The sequence below is a fragment of the Leucoraja erinacea genome, chromosome 9, assembly GCF_028641065.1.
Source record: "Leucoraja erinacea ecotype New England chromosome 9, Leri_hhj_1, whole genome shotgun sequence".
In the NCBI taxonomy this organism is placed as follows: domain Eukaryota; kingdom Metazoa; phylum Chordata; class Chondrichthyes; order Rajiformes; family Rajidae; genus Leucoraja; species Leucoraja erinaceus.
In genome coordinates this window covers 60,656,140-60,678,811 of record NC_073385.1, presented here as the reverse complement: position 1 = coordinate 60,678,811, position 22,672 = coordinate 60,656,140, and the positions used below count along the sequence as shown (strand labels likewise).

Genomic DNA, 22,672 nt, shown 5'->3' with positions numbered 1-22,672 from the left:
TTCATAGAGCCATACTCGCTTAAGAAATATCTTAAAGTAAGGAAATCAGGGGAAGTCTTTAATGTGAAGCACAGAAGCCTACATACCACATCCTTGTTATCTGCAAGGAATAGGGGCAAGGAATAAGATGGTTCTGCTATAACACATACCAAATGCAGGTCGTACTGTATGATGGCAGCCTTGTCAACGGGCTGCCTCGTCCTTTTCTTCTTTTGTTTTTAGGCTGTTGTTAAATATATGTTTTAGTGTATCTTTAGTTTTGTATTATGTGGGGGATGGGGGAAACTTTATCTCTTTCCTCGACGGAGATGCAACTTTTCCGTATCGGATCTCCATCCGCACTTCGGCCTCACATTGAGGAGCTGGCGGCTTCTTACTGGGGATCGACTGTGGGTGTTCCATCTGCGGCACCCTGCGGACTTAACATTGTGGAACTTGTGGTCCCTTGGTTAGAGATCGACTTTGGGAGCTTCGAACACCCTGACCGCGGGAGAAAAGGAGGGAAGAAAATAATACGTCATTGCCGTCCGTAGTGGATGTTTATGTTAACTTTTATGTAGTTGTGTGTCTTGTTGCATTTTTGGTGTGACTGTATGGCAAATCAAATTCCTTGTATGGTTTTTACATACTTGGCTAATAAATTAATTGCAATACAATACAGTATGCACTCCCTACACAAGGGGCAATTTACAGAGGATAATTAACTTACAAACTCGCATGTCCTTGGGATGTGGGAGGAAACCGGATCATTCAGAGGAGACTCGCGTGGTCAAAGGAAGAATATGCCACCTCCACGCAGATAGCACCTGAGGTCAAGATTGGACTTGTGCCGGTGGTGCTGTGAGGCAGCAGCTGTGCCAAATCATTAAGATATATTCAAATATTTGAAAGTTTATATTAGCCAACAGACTCAATTGAATGTACAGTATAGATTCTCACAAGCACCGATCAACTTTGAAATCACAAGATTCAATTTCGACAAAGTTAATTCTATCCATCAGTGCACTGCAGAAAATCTCTTGACCCAAGTAGTCTGTAAATCTATCACCCCTTTTGTGTAGACAATGATTGATTCCTCAATGTGTATGTTTTAGATATTTTTGTTTGCAAAAGTTCAAGATGGGGCCATTGGCCAATATCGTAACTGCAGATCCACAAATGCCAAGTCAGCAGAGGACACAATTATTTCTTGCACTAATAAACCTGTTTTTTTCAGGCTTCTAGAATGGACATTGGTGCCTTGTCAAGGTGATCGAGCTGTTTACAGATTTCTGTATGACTCCTTAGAGCTGATATTGCAGTATGGGAAGACTGAAGGTAGTTTCCTATAATTACAAAAATTGAAATGTATTTGTTTTGTTGGTGAAATAATAATTGTTAAGGTGCAGTTTTTACTTGAGCACTGAAATTTAATGATTGCTTTCATTGTCGTGATACAGGCATCAATGTATTTTTCCCCATCACTAATTGCTCTTGAACTGAGCAAATTGTTCATAAGCAGCTGAGCAAAGTTGAGAAATTATTAGGTTGTTAGCTTGGGGATGTTTCAGTTGAGCAAATAAGGACGGCAGATTTCCTTCCCTAAAAAACATAAATTGGATGGGCTTTTAGAACAACTAATCATTTGGTGGTTACCGTTGGTGACTTTAGCCTCTTTATTCTAGATTGATTTAATTATTAATTAACATTCTGTACCTGTTCAGGTGAGATCTGAACTGTAGTACGTTCTGGGGTGATTGTCTAAATTCATTGCCTCAGGTTTGTCCATGTAGTTGCAGTTAGCAATTGGATGTATTGTTTGGCACGCACCCACAACGTTTTGCAAATATGGTTTTTATTTCTCCATAATCTTAACAGAAACATACGTCATTCAGCCCAATTAATTTAGTTTAGAGATACAGCTTAGGAGCAGACCCTTTGGCCCACCGAGTCCATGCCAACCAAAGATGGCCCGTACACCAGTTCTATCCTACACACTGGGGACTATTTACAGACCATCCCTTTCCTTTAAAATACAGAGGCAGAAATCCAATTTTCTGCAGTTTCCCAGCAATCCCATTGATACAGGTTGGGATTTTTATATATTTCAAGAGGTAATAAATTTGAGGCTCTGGTGATTTACATTTCATTAATTAGTGGAATTAATTAATGGTGTAACTGGCTTGGTGTGTATTTTCGACAAGAATGCCTCACATTCAGGAATCAGCTTCTTGGCACAATGGCAGGGCAGGTAGTGCCGCTGCTACACCTGGGTTTGATTCCAAGGTCCAATGATGTCTGGATTTTTCCCAAGTGCTCCAGTTTCCTCCCACATATCAAACAAGTGCTGGTAGTTTAACCTGCTATGATAAACTGTCCTGAGTGGGGTCAATGATCAGGAATTGTTCTGAAAGCCAGCATGGATCTGGACTCAATTGTAGTAACAATTTAGACTGAAATTACATGTGCCACTGCATTTAAATGCAGGTTGGAGAGTGAAGAGAATGGGTACCAGCTTGACTGTTAAACATTGTGTGAGAACCTGCTTCCATCCCGCTTGATATGAATGACCCTTTCAAAATATATTTCTGTTTATCACTTATGCAGTGATAAATACCTTGATCAAGAGATACAGTATGAAAATAACATTATATCACTGGGATGAAACTGACAGCATTTGACTCCCAATTTAAAAAGCTTTAAAAGGCTTTGTTAGTAATATCCCCTTTCGGTTAGATTTTGTATTTTTAAATTATGGTGGAGCACTTGTTTAAATAGAAATTTTAAATAGAGCCGTGGGAATTTGTAGCATTCGTATTAGTGGCATGATAGTAGGAAAGATAATGCAGCCCCATGGATTTTATAATATTTTTCCATTTGTTCTCAAAGTTTTATTCAATTTTTGATTGAGCTATTTAATCTGTTCTGAATGCAGGTGCAGATCTTTCACCTGGTGAGAAGTGCAGAATTCTTGACGTTAATCTTGTCTCTGAGTTGGATGGTAAGTTAAAGTCGTAATTATTTGGATAAGTTTCCACATTTTTTGCTTTTGTTATTTTTATTTTCCAAACGTAATTTTAGATTAATAAAAAATGTCTTATTTTGGTTTTATTATGAATTTAGTTGAGGCAATTGAGTTCGGTCCTTCTTTAGCTATCCTCCATGCATTTCCAACTAAGTGGGACACTTATATGTGCCACTTATATGTGCCCAGAGGATCTCCATCCTCTGGGCACATATTTCTCTGCAGTTCTGAATCCGTACAACCAAGTTACTATTGATCCTGTGCATCTTAAGCTTCTGGATCAGCCTACTATGAGGGTCTTTGTCAAATGCCTTGCTAAAAATCCTTGTAGATTACAGCCACTGCCCTATCCTCATCAATCACCTTCGACAACTCTGCGGAAAAAAAATTCAATCATGTTAGTAAGACATGACCTGCCATGCACAAAGCCACATTGACTTCCCTAATCAACCCAGTCTCTTCCAATGAGGAGTAAATCGTATCCTGAAGAATCCTCTTCAATAGTTTCCCCATCACCGTAGGCTTACCGGTCTATAGTTCCCTGGATTCTCTCTACATTTTTTATCCTTGATCCCTGAAGGGTCCTACCCTCTTATAGGTTACTCTCTTGTTTTCAAGGTAGGTATAAAAAGCTTTGAGGTTTTCTTTAATCTAACTCAACAAAGCCACGTTGTGGCCCCTTTTGGCCCCTCTAATTGTGCGCTTGAGTTCTTTCCTCCTTCCTTTATATTCCTCAATAACCCTGTCTTATTTCATTCTCTTAAACCCTGCATGTACTTCCATTTACTTTGTGACCACATTTACAACCTCTTTAGTCATACAAGGTTCTATTACTTTGCCATCCTCAGCCCTCCTCTTCACTGGAACCTGACAGTTCTAAACTTTGATCAACTGGCCTTTAAACAACTCCTGTGTGTGGTCTTGCCCATAACAACTGCTGCCAGTGTACCCTCCTGAACTCCTGCTCTAATTTAGTACCTTCCTGCAAGGTCCAGCCGCCTTCCCATTCAAAACAGTATTAAAACTTTTGGAAGATAGACACAAAGTTCTGGAGTAACTCAGCAGGTCAGGCAGCATTTGTAGAGAAAAAGGATGGGGAAAATGCCGAAATTAAAAAATGAATCCTGGGTTTTAAACGAAACTCTCTTGCTGATTCTGCATGGATAATGTTCTTCTTTACAGCAAACTTGCTCAAAACCATGTTTTTTTAAAGCATTTTGTTATATTTTGCAGAGAAAGATAGCCCTGCACACTCGAAGCTTGTTCATGAACTAATTCTGACATACTGGAAGAATCGAGACAGTTGGCATCATACACACTCAAAAGAATCTCAGCTTCCCATGGTATGGATAGCATTACAGTGTCAACATTTCTTTGTCATTAACTAGATCCTGCTTTCCACCCTTTCCTGTGTTTGGGCTGTTTATTTGCCTCTTGTGGTCCCTGCATCTTTTTCCTGTACTTCATTTATAATCCATTAAATATTTTACTGCTTATGGTTTTGATGCGAGGTCATCAACTGACCTAAATGGTAAATCGGTTTCTCTCTTCTCTGGCAGAAAGCGATCAGTTACCTTCTAAAATCTTTTTATTTTTTTGTATTTCCAGCATCTATTGTATGTGACATTGTCTCCTCACTGTCATTTTATAAGGGGAAGGAAATTGACATAATTTTGTGACAAAGCTATTGGTTAACCATGTCCTGAAAGAGTATTTATTTAAAACTGTAGTCTGGCCTGATTTTCATATCATTTGTATAACTTTACCATCTGATAAGATTTTTTTTACAAGACCTCTTCTCCACCCTTTCAATTTGTTCCCGAAGGAAAGTCTGAGAAACAAGACATTGCTGTGTCTGATGTCAGCTGATCAGGACAATATATTCACCGTAAGAAGGGTCTATGAATCTACATAAATCTGTCAGATCTTAATATTAAATAATTAAAATTCTTAATGCTAGGTTCCCGTAAGTGTCAGTTTAATATGTCCAAAGAACAAAGGGAATTATTAAATAACACTCTAAAGGTGTTTTCTAACATGAAATGAAGAAACTGAAAAGCAGAGACATTGCATAGCTAAAATTAATCAAATCTCAGGATCATGTTTCATGATTCTAAATTGTCCCAGTACTGAAATAAATGTTACTAACTGGATTTATGCAGGAAACTTCAGGCTGGTTCCTTGGTTAACTTTGTCTAAATTGCAATTAAGGGTGAAATAAGTATAAAAGCCTAAGGCAAGTGCAATATTTTTGAAAGACATTTGTGCAAGGTCTGTTCAGTGTTGCATGAAATATTGCATGATATTTTGTAACTGCAACACTGAATTATCTGATAGCAGTATCTCAAACAAGCCATTAATTGATCCACTGAACTGATTGGCTAAAACAATACATTTTAACTTCAGGGCATAAGTACTCTGGTACTTGTAGGTCTACTATATGTCATATTCTGTTTCTTTGCCATTCCAGCTGCTACTTGATCTCTCGCTTGTGGTGAGTCGATGCCGATTACTTGGTGATGAACTGGAATACTTGTTGAATTGGGGGGCAAAATTTGATATATCGAAGACACAGATTCAGCACATGGAGTAAGTGGAGCTGCAGCAGTGTGCGTGGGATGACAGTGGTGCATGTATTTGGGGAGGAGGAGCTGGGGATGAAGAATCAACATTTTCAAAGCTCAAATGCTTTTCTTCCTCATTTACCTTTCTAAAGTGACCACGCATTAGATTTGTGTCATAGAAACAGAAAATACTGGAAACATTCATGTCAAAGAGCATCTGTGGAGGGGTGGGGCAGAGAGAGAGAGAGATAACATTTCAGGTTGAAGATCTTCATTGGAATTGGGAACAGGTTCCAACGAAGGATTCAACCTGAAACATTAACTGTTTCCATAGTTGCTGTGTAACCTGCTGAATGTGTCCAGTATTTTCTGTTTGTATTTCAGATTTACAGCATCAGTAATATTTTATTTAATAGGGTTTATCTACTGTACAGTTTAATATAATGCCTTATATGGTCTTGCTACTTGTGGAAATATGTAGTGCACATTGAAGCAGAGTAACAACAGTATGTAAAGGAAAGTAGAACAAAGAGTAACATACGTTGACAACATCGAAACTTGACTGTAGCTCGGAGATTCGCCCTATCTAGATTCACTGTTATATCCTGATCTGTCTGAATGTATTGGCTTTTATTTTTGTAGTGTGAAGTTCCTTTTCTCGAGTTATGAAGCATTGTCGAAGTTTGAAGTTACTTTTCATATTATGCCTGGTTATCCATGGCTTCCTCTGCAGTTCACATTTAATTCTCGGTTTGGAAACATCAGGTGAGTCCATGTGTTCTCTGCCGTATTTCTTTTTTACATTCCATGCTCTGCTTTGGCACATCTTAGTATCTTTAGTGGTGGATAGTACTGGTGTCGTTGTTTGGCATCCTGAGAAATGGACAAATCACAGCAGATCTGATGACATCAATGTCTGAAGACATCTGGATCAGCCGTTAAATTACCTGACTAATAATCCAGAGGATTGGAAGAATAATCCTTTCATGGCAGTCATTTAGTTAAATCTGGAATTTAAATAAAACTACCGGTTAGCAGCAATGACCAAAATTAAATGGTGGTTGAAAACCCCTCTGGTTCATTGGTACCTCTGGAAGGAAATCTGCCATCCTTTGTCTGGCTTATATGTGACTTGAATCCAGTGAAATGGTTTAGCAAGTTGCAAAGTGCAAGGACAGTTATGATGAGCAATAGATGCTGGCATTACCAGTGACACCAAGATCTTAAATGATGAATACATTTGAAAAAGTTTGCAACTGGCTGGAATAGTCATTCCAGAATTTGCATTTAAGTAATTAGACACATTTTAGTTTTTTTTAAAACAAGTTATGGTAATAGTGAGAATGAAACTATCATGTACTAATATACCAAAAAGACACAAGGAACTGCAGATGTTGGTTTAAAAAAAAAAAAAGACAAGGTGCTGGCGTAACTCTGAGTTACTCCAGCACTTTGAGACGAGTACCATTTGGTTTTGTCATGTGAGGAAATTTGCTGACCCTGTGTGGCTATTCATGGTCTAAAATAATCAACTCCGTAACAAGCCACTGGCTTCAAAGGAGGCCAACCTTCCCAGTGAATTCCTCGTCCGCTGTATGGAAAAGAGAACTCTACTCGAATCAGGTGGATATAGCTGAATATAAGAATGGAGCATATTGTGGTGATTACATTACTAACCCTATCCACATTTTGTGACAATGGCTCAATTTTAAAGTAAATTGCCTCTGGTTTTAAAATCCAGTATTATCCACCCTTTTTATTTTCAGCACAAGTGTGGGATCAAACCTAAGTCTTCCTGCATTAACTCTGTTAAACATCAAGCCATTATTTGTTAGTTATCGCCCTTTGACTTACCAACCATAAGGTCTACTGCACATTGTGAATTGATTTGACCTTCAATAGCAGATCAGCCAAAATGCTTTGTCATTTACCTGAAATGTACTTCATTGTCGTTTACTGGAAAATTCAAAGTTAAAGACCAGTCTTTTTTTAATACAACTGTATATATCCTGGGGAAATTGTATGAGCCACGAGTTTATACAGTTTTATGAGCAGTTTTGTAAACGTGTTGCTACTTAATTGAAGGTACGTGATTCCTAGAGAATTTTGCAACTGTGAGAATTATTATGAAATATTTCAATTTGAGAATAAATGTTCTCTAAAATAGAGAGCCAATGTTTACCACATTTTTTGTGATTATAAATTTTTCTAATGTGTTACCAGGTGAAATACTTAAACCTGTGGCTAAAATGTGCATAGCAACTGTATCATTAATACGATAATAACTAGACCCCTTCAACTTATAAAGTAATTATTTGTAAAAATAAATGAATAAAACAATGTACAGATTATATGCTTGTTGTAAGTTGCTTTTAATGATGCTGGAAAATTAATATTAATATTAAGAAATAAACCTTTGTTTTATTTGTAGTGGTGAACATATTAACAATGTCCTACTGACTGTAAAACCAGGACATGAGTACCTAATCAGGATTGTGAAGAGTCTGTTCCTGACGCTGCTCACCAAACCAGGAGCTAACAGATTTGTGACAACGGGTCTCTTCTTGACCAGGAATAAATTATGAACATTCAGCTGTTGTTCACAAATCAGTAACAATTTGTAATCGTTCTCATTTGTACTATAGGACCTTTTGATGAGCTTTGTACAATAAAACAACCAAGGATGGCACTGTAAGTAAGTTGTTGTGAGTGGCATCCAATCTTTGTATGTCAAAGAATTACGGAGAATCTGCTGTTGAATACAACTCAGATTACATAAATGAAAGTTTCCTTTTGGCTGTTGTTTAAATTTGTAAAGCACAGTTCCTACTGGCCACAGGACTACAAAACAATCTGCCTACAATGTTGGCTTTTCTATTCTGAATGTTAATAATCATCACTTCAGTAAAATTGAAATAAATTCATATGAATGGAAAGTTAAATATGGTTGAGGTATTCATGACAAATTTGACTTTACTGCACAGTGCAGGAGATGGCTTCTTCCTTGTAGTTCAGAGTATAATGAAACTTGATGGATGATATGTCCTCCATTCCCTAGCATGTTTCATTTACCTGAAGAGTGTAAAATAAATAATGCTTAGATAAGACCATAAAATATTGATGTTTTTTTTAACTGAAAATAAAGTTATGTTTGCCATTGATTATGATTCTTGTTTTTAATTTTATTTGAGTATGCAAACCTCTGTTTATCCTCTCATCCAAAAGTATTGATGCTGTGTCTGCAGTCCTTTACTCAATTGCTGGAATGATGCTTAAACCTGCTCAAAAGGTCAGGCTTTTGGCAAATTAATTAAACTGACACTGGCGTTGTAAGTTACAAGAACCTCAAATGAAAACAAAACAAATAATTAATTAGCACTGGTTCCTCTCGTTACTTTATTGGTGGTTACTATTGAAATGTGTCACGTGCACTGTGATGCAGTTAAAAACCTTTTGCACACTGTCCAGTCAAATCATACTTTACACGAGTACACTCAAGCCCTACACAAGTCTAAAACAAAGTGCTGGGGAAACTCATTGAGTCAGGCAGCCTCTCTGGAGAACATGGATAGGTGATGTTTCTTCATCTGCAATTCCATTTGTCTCCATGCACAAGTACAACAGATTATGGAAGAAGAAAAATAACCAGTGTGCAAATTTAGTGTGTGTTATGGCGTTGAATTTAGAGAGAGTGCAGATAATACAAAAGTGCAAGATCGCCAATGAGGTAAGTTGGTAAATCAGGACAACGTCCTAGCTTGTGAGAGGGTTGCCGGTAGTCTGAGACAGTGGGAAAGAAGGTGTTCTTGAATCTGATGGTACCTGCTCTCAAGCTCTTGTGCCTTCTGCTGGCACAAGAGGGGTGGAGAGAATTAATTGGGTGAATGTCTTTTTATTTTTTTTTTTTTTTAACAATTCGCCTTGATACTGCTCATTATTCCTGTGCCTACTCATTATTTTCATACTTGCCTGTTCATTATTGCTTAGTGGGTTCCACATTTTCACTGCCTCACTTATCCAACATTTCTAGGCCTTGTAACCTAAATTGCTCCCAACACACTTGCATCCTCCCTTAACTAAATTCCATAATACTCTAGTGTACTCCAATTGCAGTATCGCCCATGCCCTACATAGGTGAAGCTCAATCTTCAGACTTGGGTTCTATTTCTACCGGCAATAAAAAAAAAGCTTTTGATTTTTCAAATTGCTTTTACTTGTAACTAGTCTTTTACAAATTATGCATTAGCACACACAGATCCCTCAAAACTGCAATCTCTCGAACCATTTATATTTTTATATAAAAAATATTATATTTTTCCTGATTATTCCAAATTTACTAACATTATTCCATTTGTCATTAACTTAACCAGTCGAGCAAAAAACTGCTGGACATCAAGATGCCCCAATAAACGTGTTCGGTATGCGATGATCTCGGCTTCAAAACTGATGAATCAATGATCTACCTTCTTCCGTCTCATTGACCTGATTTTCTAACTTTTCTTTCCACCAGTGTCCCCAATATTATTACACAGTCAAATATCCTGCTCCAGTAATGTTTAAGGAATAAACATTGATCTGACCACCACTCACAAATAACTTTCTTCGCTCCATAGATACTGCTGTTTCCCCAGCGTTTTTTGTCTACCTTTGATCTTTGGTCTGCCCGCCGCATCTCCTCCCCTCCCCCCCCACCCATTCCCCTCTGTGGGGGCGGGGAGCGCGAGCGGCGCACGCTTCACGCAACCAAATATCTTTGCACGTAACTGCGTCGTGACGTGTTCGCCAGGTGGCGCGATATTCGGATCTTTGAACAGGAGCGAGGGCAGTTGCTGTTGTAGTTCTCGAGCGAGCGAGTCTGACGGGGGCGGTGGGCGCGAGACTGACGACAACATCGACGGACGCGGACGGGCGGGCGCGCGAGTGAGACTAAGGCGGGCGCGGGCGAAGGCATCAACGGCCGACGGGCGGTGGCAACGCGCGGGTCTGGGCCCGAGGCTTCACTAGGCAAGTTTACGTTGAGGTAACGCTGCTAGAGGCGGTCAGGGCCGGACCGAACCGAGCCTCTCCGTGAGATGCACGGCCACAGCTTGTTCCTTCATGTCTGGTGTCATCTACTTACTCGCAGCTGAATTTACACAACCCCTCACCCGCGGCAGTTTTGGACGCCTCTACTGATATACCCTGTCCGCCATGGTACTTGTTTATTTGGCACTTGGCCGCAAGGGCGAGAGAGTAACCCCTCGATATTAATCCATTCTCCGTAAATCAACACAAATCTCTTAAAACTGCTTCTCTAAAGCCTCTTATTTGCCTTCACCACCACTGGCAGTGCGTCCCAGTCGCTCACAAACTCTAAAAAAACATGCACTGCATATCTCCTATAAACTTTTCCTTCCGCCCATAAAACTGTGCCCTCTCGTTTTTGATATTTCTATTCTGGGGAAATAAGTTCTGACTGTCTGCCCTATCTATTTGCCTCACATAATTTTATAAATTTGTGTTGGGTCTCTCCTGGGTGGGAGGGTTGTGGAAACTCAGCGGTGAATACGTATATTAAGAACAAAACATCCTATTTGATTTGCATCTCTTCCACCCATTCAAGTCCTTCAAAATAGCGCAGTGGCTGTGCCATGTACAAATTGCACTACAGTTAGTCATCCAACCTTCTCCAATTGTAGTGTACAAAACTGACCTACTACTGAGAAGGACTGGGGCCATAGGCTTATGGAACACTACTACCTGCAGAATTCCTTCCAAGTTGGATACATTGTTTAGTGTAGGAAGGAACTGCAGATGCAGGCTTACATTGAAGACAGACACAAAATGCTGGACTGGCTGCATTTCTGGATAGAAGGAATGGACGGTGTTTCAGATCTAAACCATTCTTCAGACTGAGAGACAGGGGAGAGGGAGATGCAGAAATAAGGAAGTGTAAGGTGTGAAAATGAGACATTAATGGGGATTTAGGAAAATAGAATAGATTTTTGTTGGCTACGAAACTGACAATGAAGTAAAGTACTTCCTTATTTCTGTCTTTCTCTCTGTCTGAACAAGGGTCTCGAGCCAAAACGTCACATTTCCCTTCTATTCAGAGATGCTGCCTGTCCCACTAAGTTACTCCAGCATTTTGTGTCTATTCGGGGTAAACCAGCATCTGCAGTTCTTTCCACATAGTTTTTTATTTGGTTGACACTAAATGCTAATTGTTCTGAAGAAAGATACAATATTTTATTGCTGTTAGCAATGTAAAATAGCTTTGTATAATGAAAATATTTGGTGAGGTACTCAGGAACACATTTCCTTTCATTGAATCCAAAGCTTTGAAATAATTTGTTGTAAACAATTCAAAATTGTTGCAACTAGATATTCGGTTTGTGGAAGAGGACTTAAATTTGAATTAATGAGCAATAGATATTGTTACCAAGAGATAAGCTGAGTATCATGCTCTTAAAGTTGTTGGCTGTTTGGTTCTTTGTTTCATTCAGTTCGTCGTCAGTTTATTCAACAAAGCTGAACATTTTATTTTATTAAATTTCAGTTCCAAAATGGCAATGCAGGCACAAACGGAGGAGATTGCTGCAACAGAAGAGGAATGTGTTGGGCCACAAGCTATATCATGTTTGGAGGTAAATGTCTTCTAAATAATACATCTTTGATCTTTGGTTCTCTCCAATGCTTGGACAGAAATACTGAATTGTGTTTAAGTTCAAAGTGTTGGTAATAAGTTTTTTGAAAATATTGCTGTTAAGCTAGCTTTTTTCCCATGTGGATTTTTATTTGTGCTGATATCATTGTGATAAATTGTTCTTTCATTTATGGATTAGTTGGCTGCTGGTAAATTAATTAGTCTTAATTCACTGGTACAGCTTTGTTTCCCCATCAGGCTGTCACATTTATAAATCAAATATAGTTGCACTACTGGCATAGGTATCCATTACTGAAGGTGACTTGGCGATATTAAACATCATTATTTCTCTCCCTCCAACCAAAGCTAATTAACAATTGTATTGGAGCACTGGGTTAACTAGAGATAATATATAAACCATTATTTTGCATTGACCTTCTGTAATGGTCACTTGTTTTATAGGGGGGTTGCACGGAAGGTCACTGGGTCATAGGGCTCGACGCACGGAGCCGCTAAATCCAACTGGAAGACATCCGTCACTTCCGGTATATGTTATTAATGCTAGAAACGCGTACTTTCCTACCTGTTAAAAACCGCCAAAATGTTGAATTTTTGCGCTGAAAAAAATTGTGGGAGTCGGGGTAAGTGTGAGAGACATGTACCCAACTTTAGAATTCCAAAAGTGAAGCGAAATGAAGGTATAGAGAAGCGAGAACTGAAGGGACTACAGCAGCTAAAGTGCTTGGTAAACATTGAAAATATTGGGAATTATCTTGTTTGCTCACTGCATTTCATCAAGTAAGGCATTATTTGTTTTTCTTGATTCCTTTGGTATCTAAAAATTCTCAGAAGTGATAAATCTGGCTGTAAATTTTTCTTCAGATGCGTTTTCATTTTGTATGTAAAAACCCACGAGAACCATGGGCGATTTAAAAAAATTACAGCCAGATTTATCACTTCTGAAACTTTTTAGATGCTAAAGGAATCAAGAAAAAACACAAATAATGCCTTACTTGATGAAATGCAGTGAGCAAACGGCCAATGTTTGCCAAGCACTCTGGCTGTTGTTGTCCCTTCAGCTCTCGTTTCCATCTACCGTCATTTCTCCTCACTTTTGGAATTCTGAAGTATGCTAAATGTCTCTCACGCTTATCCCGATTTCCATAATTATTTACAGCGCATAAATTGACAATTTCAGCGGGTTTTAACGGGCCCGCTACGCTGGAAACAATGGTAAGTGCCTACCTGCAGTTCATCGCGTGTAATCCATTTGGAGTAGCGTAGCAACAGTACGGGTCATGGGTCGTGACCCGACTGCCGTGAAACCTCCCGATAGCAGTACCTAATGTTGTATACCAAAGATAGATACAAAATGCTGGAGGAATTCTGCATCATTGGAAAAAAAATGGATGTGACATATCAGGTCCATTCGGAGGCGAAAAGAGGCAGGACAAAAAACGGCCGGTAACCGGAGACCGCAGGCGAGGGGGTTCCCTGATAAGCAAATTGTTGGACGAAGGCTTGATAGAGAATCAGATGTGAGTCCAAGTGGAATACATAGTTGCTAACTGTAGCTAGTTACCAGACTTTCAGTGGAGTGGGGGGAGGGAGAAAGAAAGTGTTTGTAAACATTACCTAAAGTTGGAGAATTCAATGCTAAGTGATGGGATCACAATGGAGGTGTTGGATGTGGAGGCTGGTGGGTGAAAGGTTAGATTCCTAATGTTTTAGACTTTAGAGATACAGCACGGAAACAGACCCTTCGGCTCACCGAGCATGCCAATCAACAATCAATCAAATCACTAGCACTATCTGATGCGCTGTGGACAATTTCAGAGAAGCATCACTCCCTGACACGCTCAATGCATTCTACGCACGGTTTGATAGGAAGAGCACAGGGTGTGCCTTCCTGAGCCCCCATAGCCTCCTGATGGTATTTCAATTACAGTCCGAGGTAAACGTCAGAAGATCCTTCAGGGCAGTGAACCCTCTGAATGCACCTGCACCTGATGGTATAACTAGTCATTTTCTAAAATCCTGTGCCGATCAACTGGCTGGAGTTTTGTGGACATCTTCAACCTCTCATTAGTGAGGTCTGAGGTTCCCACCTGCTTTAAGAGGGCATCAATAATACACGGTGCCCAAGAAGAGGAAGGTGACTATCGATCGATGGTATTAACGTCCGTGGTGCTGAAGCGCTTTGCGAAGTTGGTTATGGCACGTATCAACTCCTACCTCAACACGAACCGAGACCATTTACAATTTGTCTACCACCATAACAGGTCGACCTAGGATGCATTGTTACTGGCTCTCCACTCTGCACTGGACCACCTGGACAATAAAAGCACACACGTCAAGTTGCTGTTTATAGACTACAGCTTAGCGTTAAATACTATCATCCCCTCCAAGCTAGCTATCAAGCTTGTGGAACTGGGTCTCTGCGCATCTCTCTGCAACTAGATCCTTGACTTCCTCATGAACAGACCGCAGTTGGTTCAAATTGGCAGCAACACAGCTTCCTCAATAACTATCAGTACAGGAGAACCCCAAGGCTGTGTGCTCAGTACCCTGCTCTACTCGCTCTATATTCACGACTGTGTAGCTGGACACAGTGCAACCTCCATATTTAAGTTCACTGACAACACTCCGGTTGTTGGACGATTTAAAGATGATGATATGATGATGAGTCAGAGTATAGCAGTGAGATCGATCGACTGACCAAATGGCACCAACACACCAACTCTCATTGTCAGTAAGACCAAGGAACTGATTGTAAGCTTTGGAAGGGGAAGAATGAGTAGGAATGTTACAAAATTTTGAGATTTTAAAAATCAAGCCTGTAATTTATCCCATCAGATAAAGCATAAAAATAACTTTAATTTGATACCTAATTTCACTTTCATATCTTCAGTATTAAAATCATTATGGCCATTTTCATACTCGGAAATTAGCATCTTGTTCTCTATTGCTTTTCATTGAACACAAAAGCTGTGATTGAGGACAGTTAAAAGCCCATAACTTTCTTAAAAATTAAGAGAACTGAATGAAATTTTCAGTTATTATAGATTAAAGCATTCTGAAACAAATATAAACATCTTACTTGGATGACCTGAAATTAAAGCATATAATTAATTAGTTATCTAATTGTAGCTAATTACAAAATTGACCGTTGTGACGGAAATAGTAATAAACACCTAGACAGCCTTGAAAATTCAAAAATGTGATATTCTCAAGATCAGAACTTTAATATTATTGTATTATATGCTGTAAGTCTATAAGAGATAGGTAACTAAATTACAATTTCTAGCAATAGACCAAGTCTTTATGGAGAAGATCAGTTGCTAGCTGGTACATTGGCATATCATAATCAGTAGCATCATCATACTCCTCAGATTGTAATCAATAAGCAACTCTGTACACCTTGTTTTTCCTCAACTTTGGCATTGTAAATTCCAGGCCTTTGCTATTCAAACCACACATGACATTGCCTTTCTGCCCACGCTTTCCTATTAAGAATGTCATCACATTTGGCGTAGTCCAAATTCGGATAATCTGTGAAATGCTGTCTAAATCAGTCTCTTTTGCTGGGCATTTGGATTGACAATTTTGTATTTCTTCTTCGGAGACATCTGTTTAAAACGTAATGAAAAAAAAAACACTTAACAGCATTAATAGAAACAAGTTATTTGCAGTTTTAGAAAAAAGATAGTGTTAAACGCTAAAACAAATAGTAAATACCCAACAGAAAATTCATATTCATCAGTTTCATCAAATCAATTAAATTAATCTGGTCTAATTCATCTAAATTCAATTACTAGATCTAAACATCTATCCATTTCTTAAGTAAAGGCTAAAAGAAAGTAAATAGCCTAAGTATCCAAATAACAAACGGATCCCATTCACACACAAATTCAAAAGATAACATGTTTTTTAAATCTCACTTTGTCATGAATTTATATGCCAAATGGAAGGAATTTAATGTTTAATTCCCATAAATCAATCCAGAAACATCCACTCTCAAGATAATCAATCTTTGATCAAAATCATTATTTTTTTGCACAATATATCTGACTAAAACTGTACTCTGGATATTTAGCGTGAAAATATTGATCATGGATAGACAATAACACCTATAGATGATTTAGATGCTCTTATGACATGATTGTCCGAAAAAAATAATTACGTTAATTATCTTGAGAGTGGATGTTTCTGGAATGTAATCGATTGGAATGTTGCCGTTGCCGTTAATTTAAGCCCATATCATATAACCATATAACAATTACAGCACGGAAACAGGCCATCTCGACCCTTCTAGTCCGTGCCGAACACGTATTCTCCCCTAGTCCCATATACCTGCGCTCAGACCATAACCCTCCATTCCTTTCCCGTCCATATAACTATCCAATTTATTTTTAAATGATAAAAACGAACCTGCCTCAAACTAGTGCATGGAGGATGGTTGGGAGAGGATTGGAATGATGAAAGAAGAAAAAAATTGCATAAGCTGAACATTTATAATTGAAATACAATGGGAAATTATGGGTCTGGAATGAAGTGTTGATAGCAAAACAGACAGAATTTATAATTGATGGCTGTCATCATTGCTGTGTTTCGGCTGAAGCCTTACACCATGATAAGGGTCCAAAGACTTTATTAACACAGCATATATAACTTCACACTAGCACGTCTCTCTAATTCTAAAGGGAACAGGCAGGGAGGATTAATGTAAAAGCAAGTGGCATAACTACCAAAGCATGACTCATAACATGAGTGACACTGATCTACAATCAAAGAATGCTAGAGGGGTCATCAACAAAAATATTAGCTGTTGCTGGTCAATGATGTTTTATCATTTTGGAAGATGAAATGTCTATGGCAATAAATATATGGACAAATTTGGATGGATTATAGGACAGGAGAAAGGCAGTGTTAAAGAGCTGTATGAGAATTTTAATATGAGAATATTAATCCTGGGTATATCCAACCCTGGGTATATAAAGTGAACAATTAGAATGGAGACTCTTTTTCAATTTGAGGTTCTTCATTCTGCACCAACCAAATGTAAGTAAAGAACAATGAATTTCCGTTAAGCGCTAGTATAGGATTTCTCTTGTTGCATCTGTACGTAGTTTTCCTAAGTTCCGACCAGGTGAAGAACCATTTAAATCATTCATTATGCTTGACATCGTACTGCCACTCCTGGTTACATTTTAATTTAGAGACCACTCAATTAAAGGTTTGCATTTTTTAGCTTGTTTTATGACACTGCCGACTATTATGGAATTTTGAAACATGGTGACTCCAAAGTAGGAAACAAAACAAGGTCTCAAAAACAGAATGTCATGATGACCTGATCCTACTTGTTGAGATAAAAATATTAGCCAGGATATTGGGGAGAATTCCACTGCTCCAGGGAATGAAACAAGGGAATCTTGTAAAAGTCGATGCTTGTTCGACATAAACGGTAGTATCTGTGATGCTGTAATATTCCTACACTGGTGCACACTGACAGCCTAAATTAACGAATTACTCGGCTGAGGATATTGTCTCAGGCAGCAAATTACTAGAAACAGTTGGGATGATTCATTTGTATTCATGTAAGCATCTTAAATAACATGGCACTGTGCATTGGACTTAATTTTTCAGAGATCACATAATCTCTACGAAATTTCACAATAATTTGTAGTCCAGTACAGATAGACAAGTTGGTTAGTATGGACTGTTAGAAAGAAAACTTGGTATTTTTCAGTCGGGTCCATTAATTAATTGCAGCCAGTCAAATACCTTTTAGGATTTATTCTGTCTTTTTTTGTCAAGAGTTTAATTGCCATATGCACTGTGAAACTTTAAAGCTTTACTGTTTTGTAGACAATTACCACAGCTAATTTACACATTTTAACTTTGTCAGAGAGCAATGACAAATGTGTTTTGGTTGTTGGAGAGAAAACCATTGGCTCAGATTCTACTGATCAGATGCTGGGACCAAGCCACTTTAAGATATGGGGATACCTTTATTTCTACTCTGTTGTATTATTTACTCGAAGCATAGATTGTGTAGTACATCACTATTAATCTCAGTGAAATAATTTAAATTATTTCTTTATATAAAGAAGATGAGCGGGATACCTGCAGTAGATGAATAACCGATTCCAAGTATAGTTTCTTTCCTCAGAGATTGTGTCACCAATATAGCATCCATATAGTACAGTATCTGTCATCTTGCACGGTCCAATTACTCTGCTGCTGAAATTGCACAATGTGCTATTTTGTTATTTTGAGATGTTCTAAGAATTTTAGAATTGTTATGGCCCAACCTAATGAGTCCTTATAAAAATGATCCAGACTGTCCAATTCACCATATTATATACTGTGCATGTTATTTTTCACCTATATCCTTTACTAATCATATTCTATCACCTTCAAAAATGTGTGCACAGAAGCACCCAGGTATTTTTGCCCCATTTAGATTCCCATTTAGCCTTTATTGTCCTTTTGTGCTTTGACAATATATACTACACGTCTAGCTAATTAATTTCCATCTCTTCATCCAGAAATAATCTGGATGGCAGGTGAGTAGATGAGATACAATACTTCAATTAGAAATACAACAATTTTCATGGGATAAGCTTTCCCAACGTTGATGTTTAAAACTAAACATGGAGTCATACACCATGAAAATAGGCCTATCAACCCAACTCGTCATTGCCCTCCAAGACACTACAATTTATCTAGTCCCATTGGCCCATATCCCTCCAAACATTTCCTATCCATATACCTGTATACCATATATGAATTCCAGGAAGATTATTTCAATTAAATTGAATTGTCTTTGCTTTTATTGTAGCAATGTGGGATCAGTGCTAATGATGTGAAGAAGCTCGAAGAGGCCGGTTTTCATACAGTGGAGGCAGTAGCCTATGCCCCAAAGAAGGAATTGATAAATATTAAGGGTATCAGTGAAGCTAAAGCAGAGAAGATTCTGGTAAGAGTGAAAGTAATTCTTCTATCAATTTTACAATTTGTGAGTTGAGAAAATATGACTTTAAATGTCGATTCATGATTTATATACCGTTCAACTACAAGCAAGTTTAGGACTTTGCATTAGCATTTTGTGCAGTTTTCAACCCTCCAAAGAATTAAGGTGCTATAAGATTTATATAAAAGATTAAACTCAGTTCATTGATTTTTAAATTTGTGTGTGTTTTCTTGTCATATTGAATTTTATTCATGCGCCTTTTATAACTTGAAACATATTTGCACATGGTAAAGCTACATTAAAATAGTCCATTGATGATTTCAAATGCACAAGCCTGGCATAAGGTTATTGAGTTTAAACACTATGCAACAATATTTGGCCACCTTCAGCAGATTTGCATTCTATAATTAAGCAGCCTACAATTTTTCCATCTCTTTGAATTTCTCCAATTGATTCTGTATTCACCAATCAAAATAAAATGCAACTTTCCTACTTTCAAATTGATGCAATTCGTTAGATCAGTTGTATAGCATAAGTTAGTTGAAATCTCTTTTATAACAACATCAATTTCTGTGCTGGGAACTTGTTCATTAGACCTTGAAATTATTTGCATACATGTTGGCATCATGCAATTAAAACAAATCAAACAAAAGGACAAGGGTTTAAGAAGGAACTGCAGATGCTGGAGAATCGAAGGTACACAAAAAAGCTGGAGATAAAGGACAAGGGTTGTTTAAGTGGGGAAGGAGAAATCCCTTCCCTGATATATAATTTGTTTATCTTACAAAGTAATGAAGATTCCGCTGGGAGGCGAAAGCCACTTCTTTTAGCACGCTCAAAGCCAGTCCCATATAATCTGATGTCCTGAGTTTGACTAGTTAACTTCTCAAATAGTGTGTATCTGAAATGAATGCTCCAAAATGACCAGGAATTAAGTAGCAGTTTCACATAGGGGATCTTGTCAGAATTTGATCTATGAATGACCGATTTTGGGGTGGTGATGCACATAAGATTCTAATTAATATTTTAGCTACATTGACGAGTCCTAAAACAAAGTAATATCTCTGGAAATTAGCTTCTTAGCTGCTTTCCCACATCCTACTTTTGACAATTCTTCTACCTTTATCCCAAATTAAGTTGGTTTGGAAGGGGCAGGTGGTGTTATTGACTTCATAAGGAAATGTGTGGAGGAATGTGTTCCAATGGAAACCACCCTAATGTTTCCCAACCAGAAGCCTCGGATGAACCAGGAGGTCTGCATTCTTCTGAGAACCAGATCTCATGCATTCAAGCCTGGTGACACAGACTCATACATGAAGTCCTGTTACAATATGATGAGGCCATGATAAAGGCTAAAAGGGACATTTGCTCTAAACTGGAGGATGAAACCGATGTGCAGCAGCTATGGCAGGCTGGCACACCATCATTTCCTAAAAGGCGAAACCATGAGGCAGCTCGAGCGACAAGGAAGCATCACTTCTAGATGGGCTCGATGCGTTCCATGCGCACTTTGATAATGAGAACACTGAAGTGCCATTTCCATATGGTATTATAATCTCAGTCACAGAGACCGACTTCAGAAGATCCTTTAGGTGATGAACCCTTGGAAAGTATTTGGACCTGATGGTATATCCGGTTGCATTCATAAAACATTTGCCGACCAACTGGCTACGATTTTTACGGATATCTTTAATCTCTCACTGTTGAATCTGACTCCACTAGAATTTGCCTTCCACCACGCTTGGTCAATGGAGGATGCAATCTCGCTGGCTCCGCTCTGCACTGGAGCACCATACTTCAGGCTATTATTCAATACCATCATGGAACTGAGACTCTAAACATCCCACTACAACTGAATTCTTGACTTCCTCATCGATAGAACATAATCAGTAAGAGTAAGAAGGAACTGCTGATGCTGGTTTAATCTGAAGATAGACACAAAAAGCTGGAGTAGCTCAGCGAGACGAGAAGCATATCTGGAGAGAAGGGAATTGGTAGCTACACTTCCTGCTCGATAACCATCACTACAGGAGCACCTCATGGCAGTATGCTCAGTCCCCTGCTCTACTCACTCTAGACCCATGACTGTGCAGCCATGCACAGTTCCAAGTCCAACTTCAAATTCGCTGATGACACCGCCATTGTTGGACGAATTACGGATGATGATGAGTCAGAGTATGGGGGGGGGGGGGTCGATCAACTGATCGAATGGTGCCAGAACAATAACTTTGTTCTCAACATCAGTAACACCAAGGAACTGATTGTTGACTTTAGGAGAGGAAGGTTGAGGATACACAAACCTGTCTTTATCGACGGGACGGTAGTGGAGAGAGAGGCAATAACTTCAAACTCCCGCGCGTGCATATCTCTGGAGATCCGTCCTGGTTCCAGCACATAAAGAAAGCCCATCAACGCCTCTAATTGCTTGAAGGATTGAGGAGAAACAGCATGTGGCTGAATACTCTCTTGAACCTGAACAGTAGAGTAGAGCAACTCTTACTGATTATGTTCTTCGCTCCATAGATGCTGCTGCACCCGCTGAGTTTCTCCAGCAATTTTGTGTACCTTCGATCTTCCAGCATCTGCAGTTCCTTCTTGAACAGTAGAGTAGAGCATATTGACTGGTTGCATCATGGCCTGGTTTGACAACACGAATGCCTAGGAATGAAGAAGATTGCAAAAAGTGGTCAACTGCAGTCTGAAATGGGCAATGACCTCCCCCATTGAATGGATCTGTAGGAGTCGCTACCTCAAAAAGAGTCCACACCACCCTGACACTGTTTGGGAGCCTGGAAGCTATAACTTCTAGGTTCAGGAGCAGCCTCTTCCCAACAACCATCAAGCTATTAAACACTATAGCCTCCAGCTAGGCTCCAAGCTACATAGACTGGGGATTTTGTTTTTTGAACCATTATTGTTTATATAATACACACACACACGTTTATTATCATGTTTACAGAGTACTATCTTTACTTATCTGTTATACTGCTAAAAGTAAGAATTTCATTACTCCGTTTTCAGACATATGACAATAAGACGCTCTTGACTATAATACCGCCTGGATTTCAGTAATGTTTGTTCTTTAATCTTTAGGGAAAAAAAGCCTAAGTATGGAAAAATACCCATTTTCGTGATGAGAATATTTTGACTATTGCAAGTGTATTGGATCTATGTTTAATAGCCTAATGAGGACATTTTCTTCCAACAAAGCAATTTTAGGAAATTGTATTATCGTATTTCCCATCGTCCAAGACGCTATTTTTGACACTAAAATAAGGCCCGAAAATTTACCTGTGTCTTGGAGGCCGAAGGTTAGGCCGAACAATGCCACTCTCGTAGCGACTGCTCCGCGAAACCTGCCACACCTTCAACCCTGGAACTGTGGGAAGCGGCTGTAGGGGATTCTGGCCTGGGTCAGCACGGCCTGGGCTGCACAAAGTAGCAAACTTGGTTGGGCCGCCAGGGGTAAAGTTGCGGGGAAGGCAGGAGCATTGAGGAGTAGA

At 38.9% G+C, this 22,672-nt stretch overlaps 2 protein-coding genes across 4 annotated transcripts in view; both read left to right on the top strand.

Annotated features, from left to right (window-relative positions):
• knl1 (kinetochore scaffold 1) overlaps positions 1-8,729 on the top strand; it is a 30,840-nt gene extending 22,111 nt beyond the window's left edge. Inside the window, exons 12-17 of the mRNA XM_055640960.1 lie at positions 1,217-1,317; positions 2,915-2,980; positions 4,238-4,347; positions 5,475-5,593; positions 6,211-6,333; positions 8,000-8,729. Of these exons, the coding sequence (XP_055496935.1) occupies positions 1,217-1,317; positions 2,915-2,980; positions 4,238-4,347; positions 5,475-5,593; positions 6,211-6,333; positions 8,000-8,153 (673 nt within the window). The 3' untranslated portion in view covers positions 8,154-8,729. The remainder of the gene's footprint in view (positions 1-1,216; positions 1,318-2,914; positions 2,981-4,237; positions 4,348-5,474; positions 5,594-6,210; positions 6,334-7,999) is intronic.
• Positions 8,730-10,390: 1,661 nt separating this feature from the next.
• rad51 (RAD51 recombinase) overlaps positions 10,391-22,672 on the top strand; it is a 32,425-nt gene continuing 20,143 nt past the window's right edge. Inside the window, exons 1-3 of one of the 3 annotated variants that reach the window (XM_055640964.1) lie at positions 10,391-10,572; positions 12,107-12,194; positions 19,038-19,175. In XM_055640964.1, coding sequence (XP_055496939.1) covers positions 12,114-12,194; positions 19,038-19,175 — 219 coding nt within the window. In that variant the 5' untranslated portion in view covers positions 10,391-10,572; positions 12,107-12,113. Of the gene's footprint in view, positions 10,589-12,106; positions 12,195-19,037; positions 19,176-22,672 lie in introns of all 3 variants that reach the window. The other 2 variants (XM_055640962.1, XM_055640963.1) reach the window with 2 other exon arrangements.